This window comes from Passer montanus, unplaced genomic scaffold, assembly GCF_014805655.1.
Source record: "Passer montanus isolate IOZ18808 unplaced genomic scaffold, ASM1480565v1 scaffold81, whole genome shotgun sequence".
In the NCBI taxonomy this organism is placed as follows: domain Eukaryota; kingdom Metazoa; phylum Chordata; class Aves; order Passeriformes; family Passeridae; genus Passer; species Passer montanus.
The window spans coordinates 3,199,738-3,211,689 of record NW_024373368.1 but is presented as its reverse complement, the minus strand read 5'-3'; the positions used below and the strand labels follow the sequence as shown (position 1 = coordinate 3,211,689).

The 11,952-nt window shown below is 53.5% G+C and overlaps 2 protein-coding genes across 2 annotated transcripts; one reads left to right on the top strand and one right to left on the bottom strand.

The window, feature by feature from the left end:
* Nucleotides 1-3,881: 3,881 nt before the first annotated feature.
* LOC120513480 (fibrinogen-like protein 1-like protein) lies at nt 3,882-6,313 on the top strand. Its single transcript, XM_039732977.1, has 3 exons — nt 3,882-4,037; nt 4,493-4,621; nt 5,214-6,313. Exons 1-3 carry the CDS (start codon nt 4,034-4,036, stop codon nt 5,840-5,842), a joined length of 762 nt encoding a protein of 253 aa, XP_039588911.1. The 5' UTR covers nt 3,882-4,033; the 3' UTR covers nt 5,843-6,313.
* Nucleotides 6,314-8,131: 1,818 nt separating this feature from the next.
* On the bottom strand, nt 8,132-10,639 carry LOC120513479 (fibrinogen-like protein 1-like protein). Its single transcript, XM_039732976.1, has 3 exons — nt 10,512-10,639; nt 9,910-10,029; nt 8,132-8,919 (listed from the first exon to the last, which is right to left on the bottom strand). The coding sequence occupies exons 1-3, from the start codon at nt 10,513-10,515 to the stop codon at nt 8,279-8,281; spliced, it is 765 nt and encodes a 254-aa protein (XP_039588910.1). The 5' UTR covers nt 10,516-10,639; the 3' UTR covers nt 8,132-8,278.
* Between the last annotated feature and the right edge of the window lie 1,313 nt (nt 10,640-11,952).

Sequence of the window (11,952 nt, the reverse complement as noted above, 5' to 3'; positions counted from 1 at the left end):
CACGCTGCTTGTGTATCCCTGGGTGTACACGTGGGATGGGAGGTGTGTGCACCTGCACCAGCCAGGAGCACAAGAAGCATGCAGGGGATGTGCAGGACACAGGTGCCTGTGCGTGTGCAGCTCTGTGTGCCCGGTGGTCTGGCAGTGCTGATGTGTCCCCCCTGCCCCAGCTGCGCACACAGGACATGACGCTGTTCAAGCAGCTGAAGGGGAATCCAGAGAAGCCCTTCAGTCTGACCATTGAGGAACCCGCTGCAGGAACTGTTGCCTGTTTCCTGGGGGAACAATCCAAGCCCATTATCCGCAAGTTCTTCTACCTCAATGGTGAGCCCAGACACCTGAAGGCCCCGGGGGTCAGGGAGCAGTGTGGGGCACAGTGGGACCTGGGACAGCTGGCTCCATGGGAAGGGGGTGAGCAGGGTGCCAGGACCCCTGGTTCATGGTGGACAGGTGGATTGGAGCATGTGTTTATTGATTCTGGGATCTCCCAACGTGGGAATAATGTGCTCTGACTCCATGATTTCAGAAGGCTGAAGAAATGCTTTATTAAGCTATAGTATGTTACACTAATATTACATAAAACTATACTAAAAAGAAAGATTAAAACTATACTAGAGAAAATCCTGTGACTGTCTGGAGACAGTCATAACACGGGTTTAACTTAATTAGCTAATCTATCTAAACAACTCTCACAAGTGTCTGATTAACAAATCACTCTTAGTAAACAATCTCCATAACATATTCCACACGTGCTAAACAACAAGAACAACAAATAGAGATAAAAATTGTTTTCTCTTCTTCTCTGAACTTCTCACTATCTTCTCTAAGAAAAATCCTAGGAGAGAGAATTACATCTCTCTCTGTTCAGAGAATGTGAACACCACGTGTGTTCCCTGGTCCTGACTCCTCTGGGAGCACGTGGGGTGGAGCAGGGACCCCCAGATGCCTGAGTCACTGGGGACAGCGAGGTCTGTGGCTGGAGCAAGAGCTGCAGGGATGGCTGGTCCCTGGGTGCAGGGCCCCATGACCTGAGGGTCATGGTCCCCTGGTCCCCACAGTATCAGAGGGAAGCGTGGAGGAAGAGAAAGGACTCCAGGCTGTTTTCACCTCTGTGCTGCAGTGGGATGATGAGACACCTACCCACATACCAACCATGGGGCTGGCTCTGGGTTTTGGCTCCATGGCATTCGTTCTGCTGCTGATGTGAGTACTCCTGGCCTGGTGAACTGTACTCTAAAAATCCCAATGCTTCTGGAGCTCTTCTTAGAACAGCTTGGGACTCCCTATCCCCTTTGATTCTCAGTCCCTTGGGATTCTCTGCAGGTATAAGGGGACCCAGGTGTCCAAGGGTGGGCCAAAGGCTGCCAGGACTCCTAAATTCACAGGACCCTCCATGTCTCCTGGGACTCCCTTTGCCCTCTGTCCCATTCCAGGATCTCCTCCTTGCACCCAGTAGCACTCCAGGCTGCCTGTACTTCCTCCAGATTCCAGAATTGCCCCTGAAACCCTACAAGTTTCCCCTGTTTTCCCTAGAACCCTTGCTGTCCCTTTGGGGGTACCAGTTACAGTCAGTTGCCCCAGTTGCCCCCACGACACCATAACTTCACCCTTAGGCCCATCAGTTGCTCCTTGAGCCCTCCAAATTCCCCATGTGTCCCTGTCCTCCCCACATACACCCTAATGGGAATAGGGTGTCCTCTCTGCTCCCCCTTTCTCCACTCCTTCTGTCTCCCAGAGCCAGCTGGCAATGCCTCTGTGTCCGTCAGAAACGCCGCAGACGTGGACATCAGGGTACCCAAGAGGATTCCAGATCCCTGGATTCACTCTCGGGGACTGTAGCACATGGATCCACCCGAGAGGACTAACATTTCTGCAATTGCTTTTCTTGTGCTAGTCTTAAAACAGAAATACAGAGTTCTGAAAAACTGGATTATGCTTGTATAGAAATATTGGGTTCTTGGGCTTGGAGACATTAAAACCGAGTACTGGGCATCATTTCCTTTCCCTGGGTGGGCATTCCAGCTGCAGCTGGAGCTGCAGAGCTCCCAGTGGTGGTGATGGTGCAGGGTGGGTCAGAAGGGCTGTAACTTGACAGACTTGCTTGAGAGCTGCCTTAAATTGGTCAAGAATCAATGGGAGTGGTTGAGAAACACAAGGGATGTGTTTGGCTGCCTCTGACTCCAGCAAGGACCAACACTAGAACAATGTCTAGAGCAAAGCTGGCCAAAAATTATGGTATCAAAGTGGGTCTCAGGGCAAAAAGAGGAGAGGAAAGCATCTCTGCTTGCTTGAGATCAGCAGGTGGACAGTGTCTCTCCTTCTCCCCTGAAGGGATGCCTCTGGTTGAGCTTTACACCTCCAACTGCATTGGAGCAGACCTGGGAATGCTTATGTGTATATAACTGGGTCAATATATATTTATAGCTAATAGATCCCTGTTATTACCCCTTCTGTCATAATACATATTAACACTCCATAGTGCATTTATCACCAACAGTCCTGAATCTGCTTTCCTGTTCCTTCCCTAAACCACACTATTTGTGAACCTGGATTATGTAAATTCTTATTTGACTGTGCCAGACCATGCTGGTAAATTGCACTATGGGGAATCTGTGATTTCCTAAGTTCCCATTGAACACAGCCAGATTTATCGTGCCAGATATTGTATCAGATTTATACTTTTATGCACTGCCTGTCCCTGCCATTCTTTCTGAGTGCCTTAAAACCAAACTATACCTTTGCATGTTTCCAAATTCCCTCTGTTCCCTCTGAGTGCTCCTCTGGATCCCCTCTTACTCATTCACTTCACTTCCAATGACTCTCAGATGCACTCCATTCCTATCCAGCTGCTTTCGTATCCTCTTCATCCCCCTTGTTGTGCTCTTTTAGAACCCCTCTGTTGTTCTCCTTGCACTAACAGATCATCACCATTTTTCCCCTTGTACGCTCTTGTTCCCTCCATTTCCCTCTGTGTGCACCCAGATCTCATCTGTTCCCCTCCTCGAGTACTCACATCTCCTTTGGTCCTTTCAGCATCTCTTTAGGGCTGACTTTTCTCCCCTGGGCAAGCTCACATCCCTCTTTTTCACACCTCTGATTCCCTCTACTGACCTCCACTGATGCTCAGATCCCACTGTCCCTTCTGTGGTGCCTCAGTTCCTGTGGGTTCCACCATGATATCCCTCACCACTACACGTGCTCAATCCCCTGTTTTTCCTCCAAGCATGCTTAGCTCCCCTCTGTATGTGCTCAGATCCCCATTGCTACTCTCCATCCACCTGTTTTCACTCCATTCCTGGACAAACACTTGCTTTCCTCTCATCCTGCATGCCCACTGCCCCACATCCAGTGCCCACAACTGTCTCACCTGCCTTACAGAAACCTTTCATCAGGCCCTTCAGCTGCTTCCTTGCAGGTCAGGACTGTGTCCCACTGGGCAGTCAAGACTTCTCCTGCTTCCCCCAGATACAGACCCCTCCACCACGAGCCTCTGCCTGTGTCATGCGCCCCAGAACACACCAGCTGCTTCAAACACTGCCCCACAGCAGTTCCACTCCCTGAGGATCTTGGGGCTGCTCTGCTGCTCCACCCAAAGCCACGCTGGGCTGGACTGGAGAAGGTTAAACAAGAGCCCCTTGACCTGGCAGCACCAGCTGCACTGGTGGGAGGCAAGGACAGACCTGTGTTTGCTCTCCACCTGGCTGGTGGCTGTGGCATTCAAGTGGGTACTGAGCCATACTCTTCAAAGTTTGCAAATATGCTGTTCCCCGGGGAAATTCCATCCAAGTCACTCAGCACTCACAGAAGAGACCATTCCAAGGATTCTTGCTGGCACAGGAATTCTTTTCTTTGCAATCCAGAACCACAGGCACCTCCACCTCTGCAGGCACAAAGGAAACCAACCTGATCTCTTCCAGCAGAAAAGGGAGGTAGCACCCACTCAGCCCGCCCAGCACAGAGGGCACTACAAATCCCTCTGTGTGACCAGCCAGGGCAGAGCTCTGCGCTCCAGAGGGCATTTCCACAGGGAGCAATGGGTGAGTACAGGGCAGGGAGTGGGCACTCCTTGCCAGCAATGGGGAGAGCAAAGGGGGAGCAGCTCGGCAAGAGGGAGAGGCTCCATGCTCTGGTTCTTGCACGCTGATGGGGAGCAGTGGCACCGGTGCCCTTCAGGGGCACTTGCCACCTCTGAGCACCAGCTGCTCATGCCCTGTCGTCTGGCTCAGCCCAGCCAGGCCCCTGCCCCAGGGACCAGGAGTGAAACTTGGCTCACGCAGTCGTTGGCTGCTTTGCCCTGCCCAAAACTACCCCGTGTTTGACTTGTCCACAGCAGATCCGGGGGGAAAGGGCAGGTTGTCGACCCCTCTGGCAAGCAGGGAGCAGGCTGATGCTCGGTGCCCTCCTGCAGCTCACAGGCTGCTGTTAACTGCAGTGCTGGTGCCACGGGAGGGATGGTCACATTTCTTCTTTTCTTCTTGTCCCTTTCTACCAGCTCAGTGTCCTCTGCTCCTTGCTTTCCTGCTCATCTTGGCTGTACCGGACCATTCTGTGCACACACAAAGCCTAAACATCTTTAAGAAATCTCCCTCCAACACTTCATCGAGTGTTCTGAAGCGAACCAGTAGGTAACATCCTGTGGGCATCTGGTGTTGTGTGCCAGCTCTGGGCAGGGCAGGACTGTGCACTGTCCCTCACCCTGGCCCTGCTCCAGGATGGAGGGTGGGGAAGGTGTGCCCAGCACAGGCTGCAGGGCTGTGTGTGTGTGTGTGTGTGTGCTCTGTGCAGGCTGGGAAGGGTGAGGGGTGGCTTTGTGCTTGAAGGGATCATTTTTCCCCATTCCCTGAGTCACAGGCAGGGGCAGGGTCCTCTTCACCTTCCTCCCAGCATGGCCCTGCTGGGCACAGCCCCTTTTCCAGGACACCCAAGGGAGCCCACCGGTGCTTCCCACTGGTGAATGGGAGCCCATTCAGTCTCTTGGACTGGTATCAGCATAGCTCAGTCAGTCTGGGGCCTTTCAATGGGGCTGACTCCTGTTGGTCTTCCCTATGGAAAAAGAACAGAGGGTTGAGGTCAATCCACTCTCACCTCCAGACCTCTCTGGGCTGGGAGAGCTGGTTATCCCCCATGTGCACTGGCCAGATGAATCTCCCTCCTGCCCAGGGTCTTATCCTGATGCCCAGGCTTTTGTTCTGTCCCCCTCTGTCCTGCCCCAGCTTGGCCCAGGGACTGCAGTGAGGTTCCAGCTGGCAGCCCCAGTGGTGTCTACATCATCCAGCCCTCGGGACTGCACCCCGTCAGGGTGTACTGCGAGATGAGCGGGGCAGACGGGGGCTGGACCGTCATCCAGAGGAACCAGAGGGACACGGATATCACCTGGGCTGAGTCCTGGAGCACCTACAAGCACGGCTTCGGGAACGTGCACACCGAGTTCTGGCTGGGCACCGAGTACATCCACCAGATCACCAGGCAGAAGATCTATCAGGTCAGGTTTGTCATCTGGGATGCTGCCAACAACATGAGGTTCGCAGACTACAACCTGTTCAGCCTGGATGATGAGTCCCAGGGCTACCGGCTCAGGCTGGGAGCGCACTCGGGGACAGCAGAGGATGCCATGGATTCTGACAACCCCAGGAAAGTGCACAACAACATGAAGTTCTCCACAAAGGATCGGGATCAGGATACTTACAGAGGGAACTGTGCCTCGCGCTATGGGGGCGGGTGGTGGTACTCAGCATGTTACTCTGTGCAGCTGAACGTCAAGGGGGGCCTGACGTGGGGCAGGCTGTGCAAGGGGAACTGCAGAGCTTCGGCCATCCTCATCAAACCTACTCCATACCCCTAGAACTCCTTCCCCCTTCTGTCCACATGCAGCACAGGGCCAGGCCGTGCCCTGCTGGGGCCCGTTTGATGGTGAGGCCTTGGGGGTGAATGGGGCTGTTCCTCTATATCAAGAACTGCTTTTTTTTTCCCTACTGTCCTGAAAAGTAGCAAAGCTCCTGGCTCTGTCTCTGGCCATTCACCTGTGGTGGGTTTTGGTGGGAATATTATTAGAGCTCATCTTTATAAATACTGCAGTATCCAAGCATGTTCCTTCTGTAGAGAACTCTGTGCTCAGAAACCTAAAACCCTCCTGATCAGCATGGTCTTATGCTCTTTTTGCTTTGTGGGTACAGATGTTTGCAGCAGAAAAGTATCCACCATCACCAGCTAACCTGACCTAAGCTATACTGAGCCCAGGGCAGGCCATGTCCATAACATATTCCTGCTGCAGTCTGTGTTCATCCTGCAGAATAAAATCACTTTCAGACCTGCACAGTGTCCTTCATTTATTTGGGAACTCCTTGCAGCTGCTGCCTGTTTCCTGCCAGAAACACACCTGAGGCTTCTGGTAAAGTAAGAGAAAATTTTCAAAGGAAAATTTTTTCATACAACTCAAGTGAGGAACTAGAGACAAAACTTTCACTTAAAGAGCAGGGTTGCATTCCAAGGGGGGACCTTCCAAAAAGGGAATGTAGCATCACACAGCCAACAGCAAGCAGAGGGGTGAGGGAAGCATCAGCTCAGTTGCACCCTGCCAGTCAAGACCTGGAAAGCCAGCCCAATGTCATCCTGCCTCATTAACCCTGTGAACGCTGGAACTGGGAGAGTGGAAAGGAACAACAGTACTGCAGGGACACACAGCACCATGTGGCTGGTCTGTCTGGGCCAGTGTGAGAGCTGAAAGTGCCTGTCAGGGCAGGGATCCCAGAATTTCAAGATTCTGGATCAGCTTGGGTCTGTATGAAAGTGCTCTGGTGTGGTGATAACCTCAGCACTGGAAGCTGAGCAGTGGACACAGCACCTGTGGTGTGGTCAGAGGGAGGATGTTTGCCTGTTGCACTGTTGCCTAGCAGTGCTGAACAGAGCAGATATCTCACTGGCTGCACTCACAGATTCACAGAATATTCTGAGTTGGAAGGGACCCACAAGGATCATCGAGTGCAACTATTCTCTTTCCAACAGAGACCCAGGAATGCAGCTCAGCATCACTCAGGGCTGCCTGCTGGGTGGAATGCTGTTTGGCAGGAGCCCCGAGCCTTTGCCCAGCCTCTCCCCTGCTGTTAGGTTCTGCATCCAGGCTGGAGCACCAATGCCTTTTTAAGCCAGCAGACATATCTCTCAATCCATAAGTGCTACTCTCAGCTCAGCTCCAGCTGGGAAGCCTTCCTCAGCCAGCAGCACCCTCGAATCTCCATCTTTCCAAGAAGCAGTGCTGCCCACCTGCAGGTTCCTCCAAGGCTGCCAAAGAATGCTCCTTGGGAACTCGACAGCTCCCCAGGAGCAATGCACTGCCATGGCTCTGCAGGGTGCCCTGGGACCTTGGTCACAGACTTGGGCTCCAGAGTCCCATGTCATTCAGCATTCTGAGCCACAAACCTTCCTTGAGCTCAGCTTTCCTTCCACAGAGGGAGGAGAGGAGCTATGGGTTCTTTCAGGCCCCAAGTTCAAACTTCCCTGCATCACAAGGAACTTCACAGACACATTCCCAGTCTGCAGCAGGGAGTGATGGCACTGGCTGACCCACATTACTCACACCCTCAGAGAGTCCACTGCCCTCTCCACACTCCAGGTTGTGGTAGTTTCTTCTCTTTCCCAGCACAGAGCAACCACCCACCCATGAACAGGGGCAAACTGTGAGTGAGGGTTGAGCATCATCAGGGCTTTGCTGGCCCTGTTGGCTAATTGTAGCCTTACAGCCACATTCCAGTGTGCAGTGGCTGGAACAAGCCATTGAAAGGAACATTGCCTAGGACACTTACTTTCCCCAAGTCTGCCACCCTGAAGAGTGGACAGAGCGATCCCCCCACACCTGTGTGCAGGTAGACATGAGGCAGCACAGTCTGGCTCCAGGGTTTATTGCAGCTGATTCCTCCCACCACGGATAGCAGAGCTGTGGGGTGTGCGGGGCTCAGGGAGGGAGCAGGGCCTGGGCAAAGCAGGGTTCACCGACTGCAGGGGAAGGGAGCTGGACCATGTCCCCCTCCCAGGATGGGAGCAGGTGCACCCACCCCAAACCAGTGCCTGTGCCCCAGTGCCAGCCAGCATCCTGACACTGGACAAAGCTGCCTGTGTGCCCAGCGCTCTGGGTGATGGCTCCTGAGCCCCAGAGCTGCTGTGTTTTGGCTGGTGAGGGAACAGGAACTGTGGGCAGAGCAGGATGTGCACTGGGACTGGCATGGGAATGGGGCACTGAGCTGGGGATGGTGGCACCCCCACGCTCCCGGGGGGCTGGGCATGGTCAACACACATCTGTGGGTTTGACCAGGATGAGGGAAGACGCACAGTCACCTTTATCACAGAATCCTGGCCAAACAATGTAGTTTTTGGCATTGAGCAGGACGTTCTGGCACCTGTTGTACCACCACCCCCCGTAGCTCTTGGCGCAGTTCCCGCTGTACTGGTCCTGGTCCTTGTCGACTGTGCTGAACTTCATGTTGTCATGAATGCCCCCCTTCTTGGGGTGGTAGAGGGTCAGGTAGTCATCCCCATCTCCAGAATGGCGGCCCAGCCTCAGCGGGTAGCCGCTGGCCTCGCCCTCCACTCTGAAGATGTCGTACTCGGCGTAGTGGGTGACGTTGGCCTTGTCGCGCACCACGAAGCGCACCTTGTAGGTGCCCTGCTGCGTCAGCAGGTGCAGGTACTCGGTGCCCAGCCAGTAATCGCTGTGCACGTTCCCAAAGCCATACTTGTAGGTGGTCCAGGACTGCTTCCATGTGAGCTCGGTGTCGTGCGAGTTCCTCTGGACCACGGTCCAGCCCTTGCCCTCGGTGTCCATGTCACACCAGACCACGCGCGGCGGGGAGCGCGCCGGCTGGATCACGTACACGCCGCTGGGGCTGCTCTTGCGCAGGTGGCTGCAGTCCGGGGGGAACCCTGAGGCTGAGCAGAGACAAGGGCCGTGAGTCCATCAGGACAACCAGGAGCTTCTGAAGGTCAGTGAGGACTCAGGATAAAAAGGAGCTGTTCTGTCTGCAGCTTTTCCACTGGCTCATCCTCAGGGAACCTGAGGGTGTCTGGGCCACTGGGCTCTGTAAGAGCTCTAGAACCTATTTCTTATGATTTGCTGTTTCATTTGGAGCCTTCTAATGCATCTTGCCAAGGAAATAAGGGTGAAAAAATCTCCAAGATTGCCAATTATGTCCTCAAAGTATGTCTGACCCATATACCCTTGATATACTGAGCTGCAGCTCTTGCAGGGACCAGAAGTATCCAAAAGGCTCCACTGGATGAGGATATGTAATGAAAATTTGTTTTCCCTGGGTCTTGTTGCATTGGATAAGAAGGTTTAGTTCTGCCTTGGTCTTATAGGGGTCTCTTCCCCCAGCTCGTTATAATTGATCTAGCCAAACTTATTTAGCCAATTGCTAGCCAAACTAATTTGCCGTCTAATTTGTTTTTCTTGGTTGGTGTCTGATGTGAGACAATTTGCTGTGGGTAATTCCAATTCAACCCATGAAACTCTGGGGTCTTGCAGGTACTGTAATCCGACCTTAAAGGGAGGAAGGGGATGTTTCTAATGCAACAAGAGCTAAACAAAAAGTCATATAGCTAGGATAGTCTCTCCTGCAACTGAGCCTCACAAACGTGGCACAGCAATCCTTCCAAGCTGTCGTGTTTTGGCACAGCAATCCTTCCAGGCTGTGGTGTTCTGGCAAAAACCTCTTGGTTTCAGCATGGACCCCCCAAGGGGGTGAAGGTGACGTGGCAGGAGCCAGGCTGTGAAAGCCGTGGCCCAGGGGTTGTGCGTGTGAGGAGTTCCTGTGCTGTGCGTCCCTTTGGGTGTTTGCTCACCTTCCCTGGCACAGAGCAGCCCTGAGTGTCCTGCCCTGCCCTCAGTGTCCCTCAGTGCCCCCTGTGCCCTGTACTCACCGCTCCTGGGGCTGGCAGTGGGCCTGGCTGGGCCGGCGCTGGCGCAGAGGAGAAGCATTGCCACCACGGTGGCCAGGAGGACAAGGTCCCGGTGGAGCCAGGGTGTCCCAGCCTGGAGCCCTGGGGAGGAAAGTGCCCATCACCATGGCTCCTGCTGCTCTGCTCCCGAGCCGATGGGAGGAAATGTCCTGGCCCACACAGAAACCCAAAGCCTGCGTGCTGACCAACAGCACCCCCTGCACCCTGCACCCACTCAGCTCCTGGGGACATGCCACCATGCCTGGGGCAGGATCCCTGAGCAGCCACACGTGCCACGTGCATTGGTCAAGCAGGGAAAGGACCAAGGTGAAGCTGAGGTCTCCAGATTAGCCTCCCTCGACAGGATGTTGGAACACATGGCACAGGTAGCCTGGGGCAGGCACAGGCTGGCACCAAGGGTGTGTGTTATTTGGTGCTTTGCTGTGGCAGCCCTCCTGCTCCCAGGGAAACTCAGAGCTGCTGTCCTGCTCATCATTCTCTGTGCCTGTGCATACTCACCCCGTGAGGTCTCGTTTGAGCCCAGCACCACTCTGGAGTGAGGTGTACCTGAGCAGGGAACTCACCCATCACGACACACCCAGCACAGCTGCGCAGAGCAGGAACCCAGTGGAGCACCCTCCCATGCAGGGCTGCCACGCTGGCTTTATAGGCACTGCACACACCCACGTGTGCTCACACTCATCACTTCTAGAGCACAAGGAGGCACTTGCAGATTGTGGCTCGAGCAGTTTCCAGATCCCATGACAGCACAGCTGAGGGGAGGGACACATGTGCTTCCAGCCAGAGAGTACAGAATAACCCCCTCCATGCTGAGGACTTTCAGTTATTGACTGTCCCTACATAAACACTACATGTGAATTGCACACTTGGAGCAAATCCAGAGAGCTGTGATCAAAGGGAAGTGGAGAGACCCAGCTTTTTAAGGATATAGGGAAACCATCAAAGGAGGAGAGGTCTGTGTGCCCAGTCCCAAGCACGACCTTGGAAAGTTGAGGACAGGTCCTCAAGAGAGGTGCCCCCTCACTGAGTCTCCACTGGCAGGTTTTAGGATCAGTCATGGGGCTGGAGCCAGTCCTGCAGCCACAGCTGCCGTGTCCCCTGGCACCCCAGTCTGCACGCTCTGGCCAGGGCTCCAGTTAGCAAACAGGGCTCTGTGGGTCCCTGTGCCACTCGCCTTCCCAATCCCTGTCTTTGGCTTGGTGAGTCCCCACAGATCCACCTTCAGTCCCAGAAATGTTGACCAGGAGTTTCTCTGTCTTCTGGATCAAAATGCTCTCTGGACAAATGCTTTGGGAGGGCTGTTCTTCCTGGTTCAGAAAGCTCTATAACATTTAAAAGTCAAATTTAAGAATATAAAGATGTGGCCCTTCTATCTTCTTCTTCTGTGTTGGTTTCTGATCAGACTTTTTTTTCATGGCACAGCTTGACACCTGCTCTTCACAGCAATCCAGGGTCGAGCTGAGGTTCCCACCAAACTTTCCACACTGTGGGAATCAAGCAGTGCCACTTGCAGGCCTTGGTGGGCTGTGGCATCCAGACCTCTCCAAGATAATGGATCCCTGGTAAGAGATTCCTGGATTGACAGGACGAGAGAAAATAGCCTCAAGTTGCACCAGGGGAGTTTTAGATTAGATATTAGGAAAAATTTCTTCATGGAAAAGGTTGTCAAGCACTGGAACAGGCTGCCCAGGGCAGTGGTAGAGTCACCATCCATAGAAACATTAAAAAAATGTGGTTGTGACACTTGAGGACGTGGTTGTTGGTGAACACAGTGATGCTGGGTTGAGAGTTGGACTAACTGATCATAGAGGTCTTTTCCAACCAACTTAAAAAATCCATGATTCTATGGTCAAGTTCCATCTGAACCCTTCAATGTCACCTCTGCTAGCTTGGTGAGAGGCTGGGAGCTAAGGGTGGGCTGAGGAGGAGATGGGCTGAGCAGAACTGAGCTGAGATGAGCTGAACTGAGCTGAGTTGAGATGAGATGAGATGAGATGAGATGAG

Bases quoted from the DNA above. Each gene is read 5' to 3' on its own strand.
- LOC120513480 (XM_039732977.1), top strand. The intron at 4,622-5,213 runs GTAGGTAACATC...GTCCTGCCCCAG, and splicing joins GAGTGTTCTGAAGCGAACCA to CTTGGCCCAGGGACTGCAGT.
- LOC120513479 (XM_039732976.1), bottom strand. The intron at 8,920-9,909 runs GTGAGTACAGGG...GTCTCTGCTCAG, and splicing joins CACTGCCAGCCCCAGGAGCG to CCTCAGGGTTCCCCCCGGAC.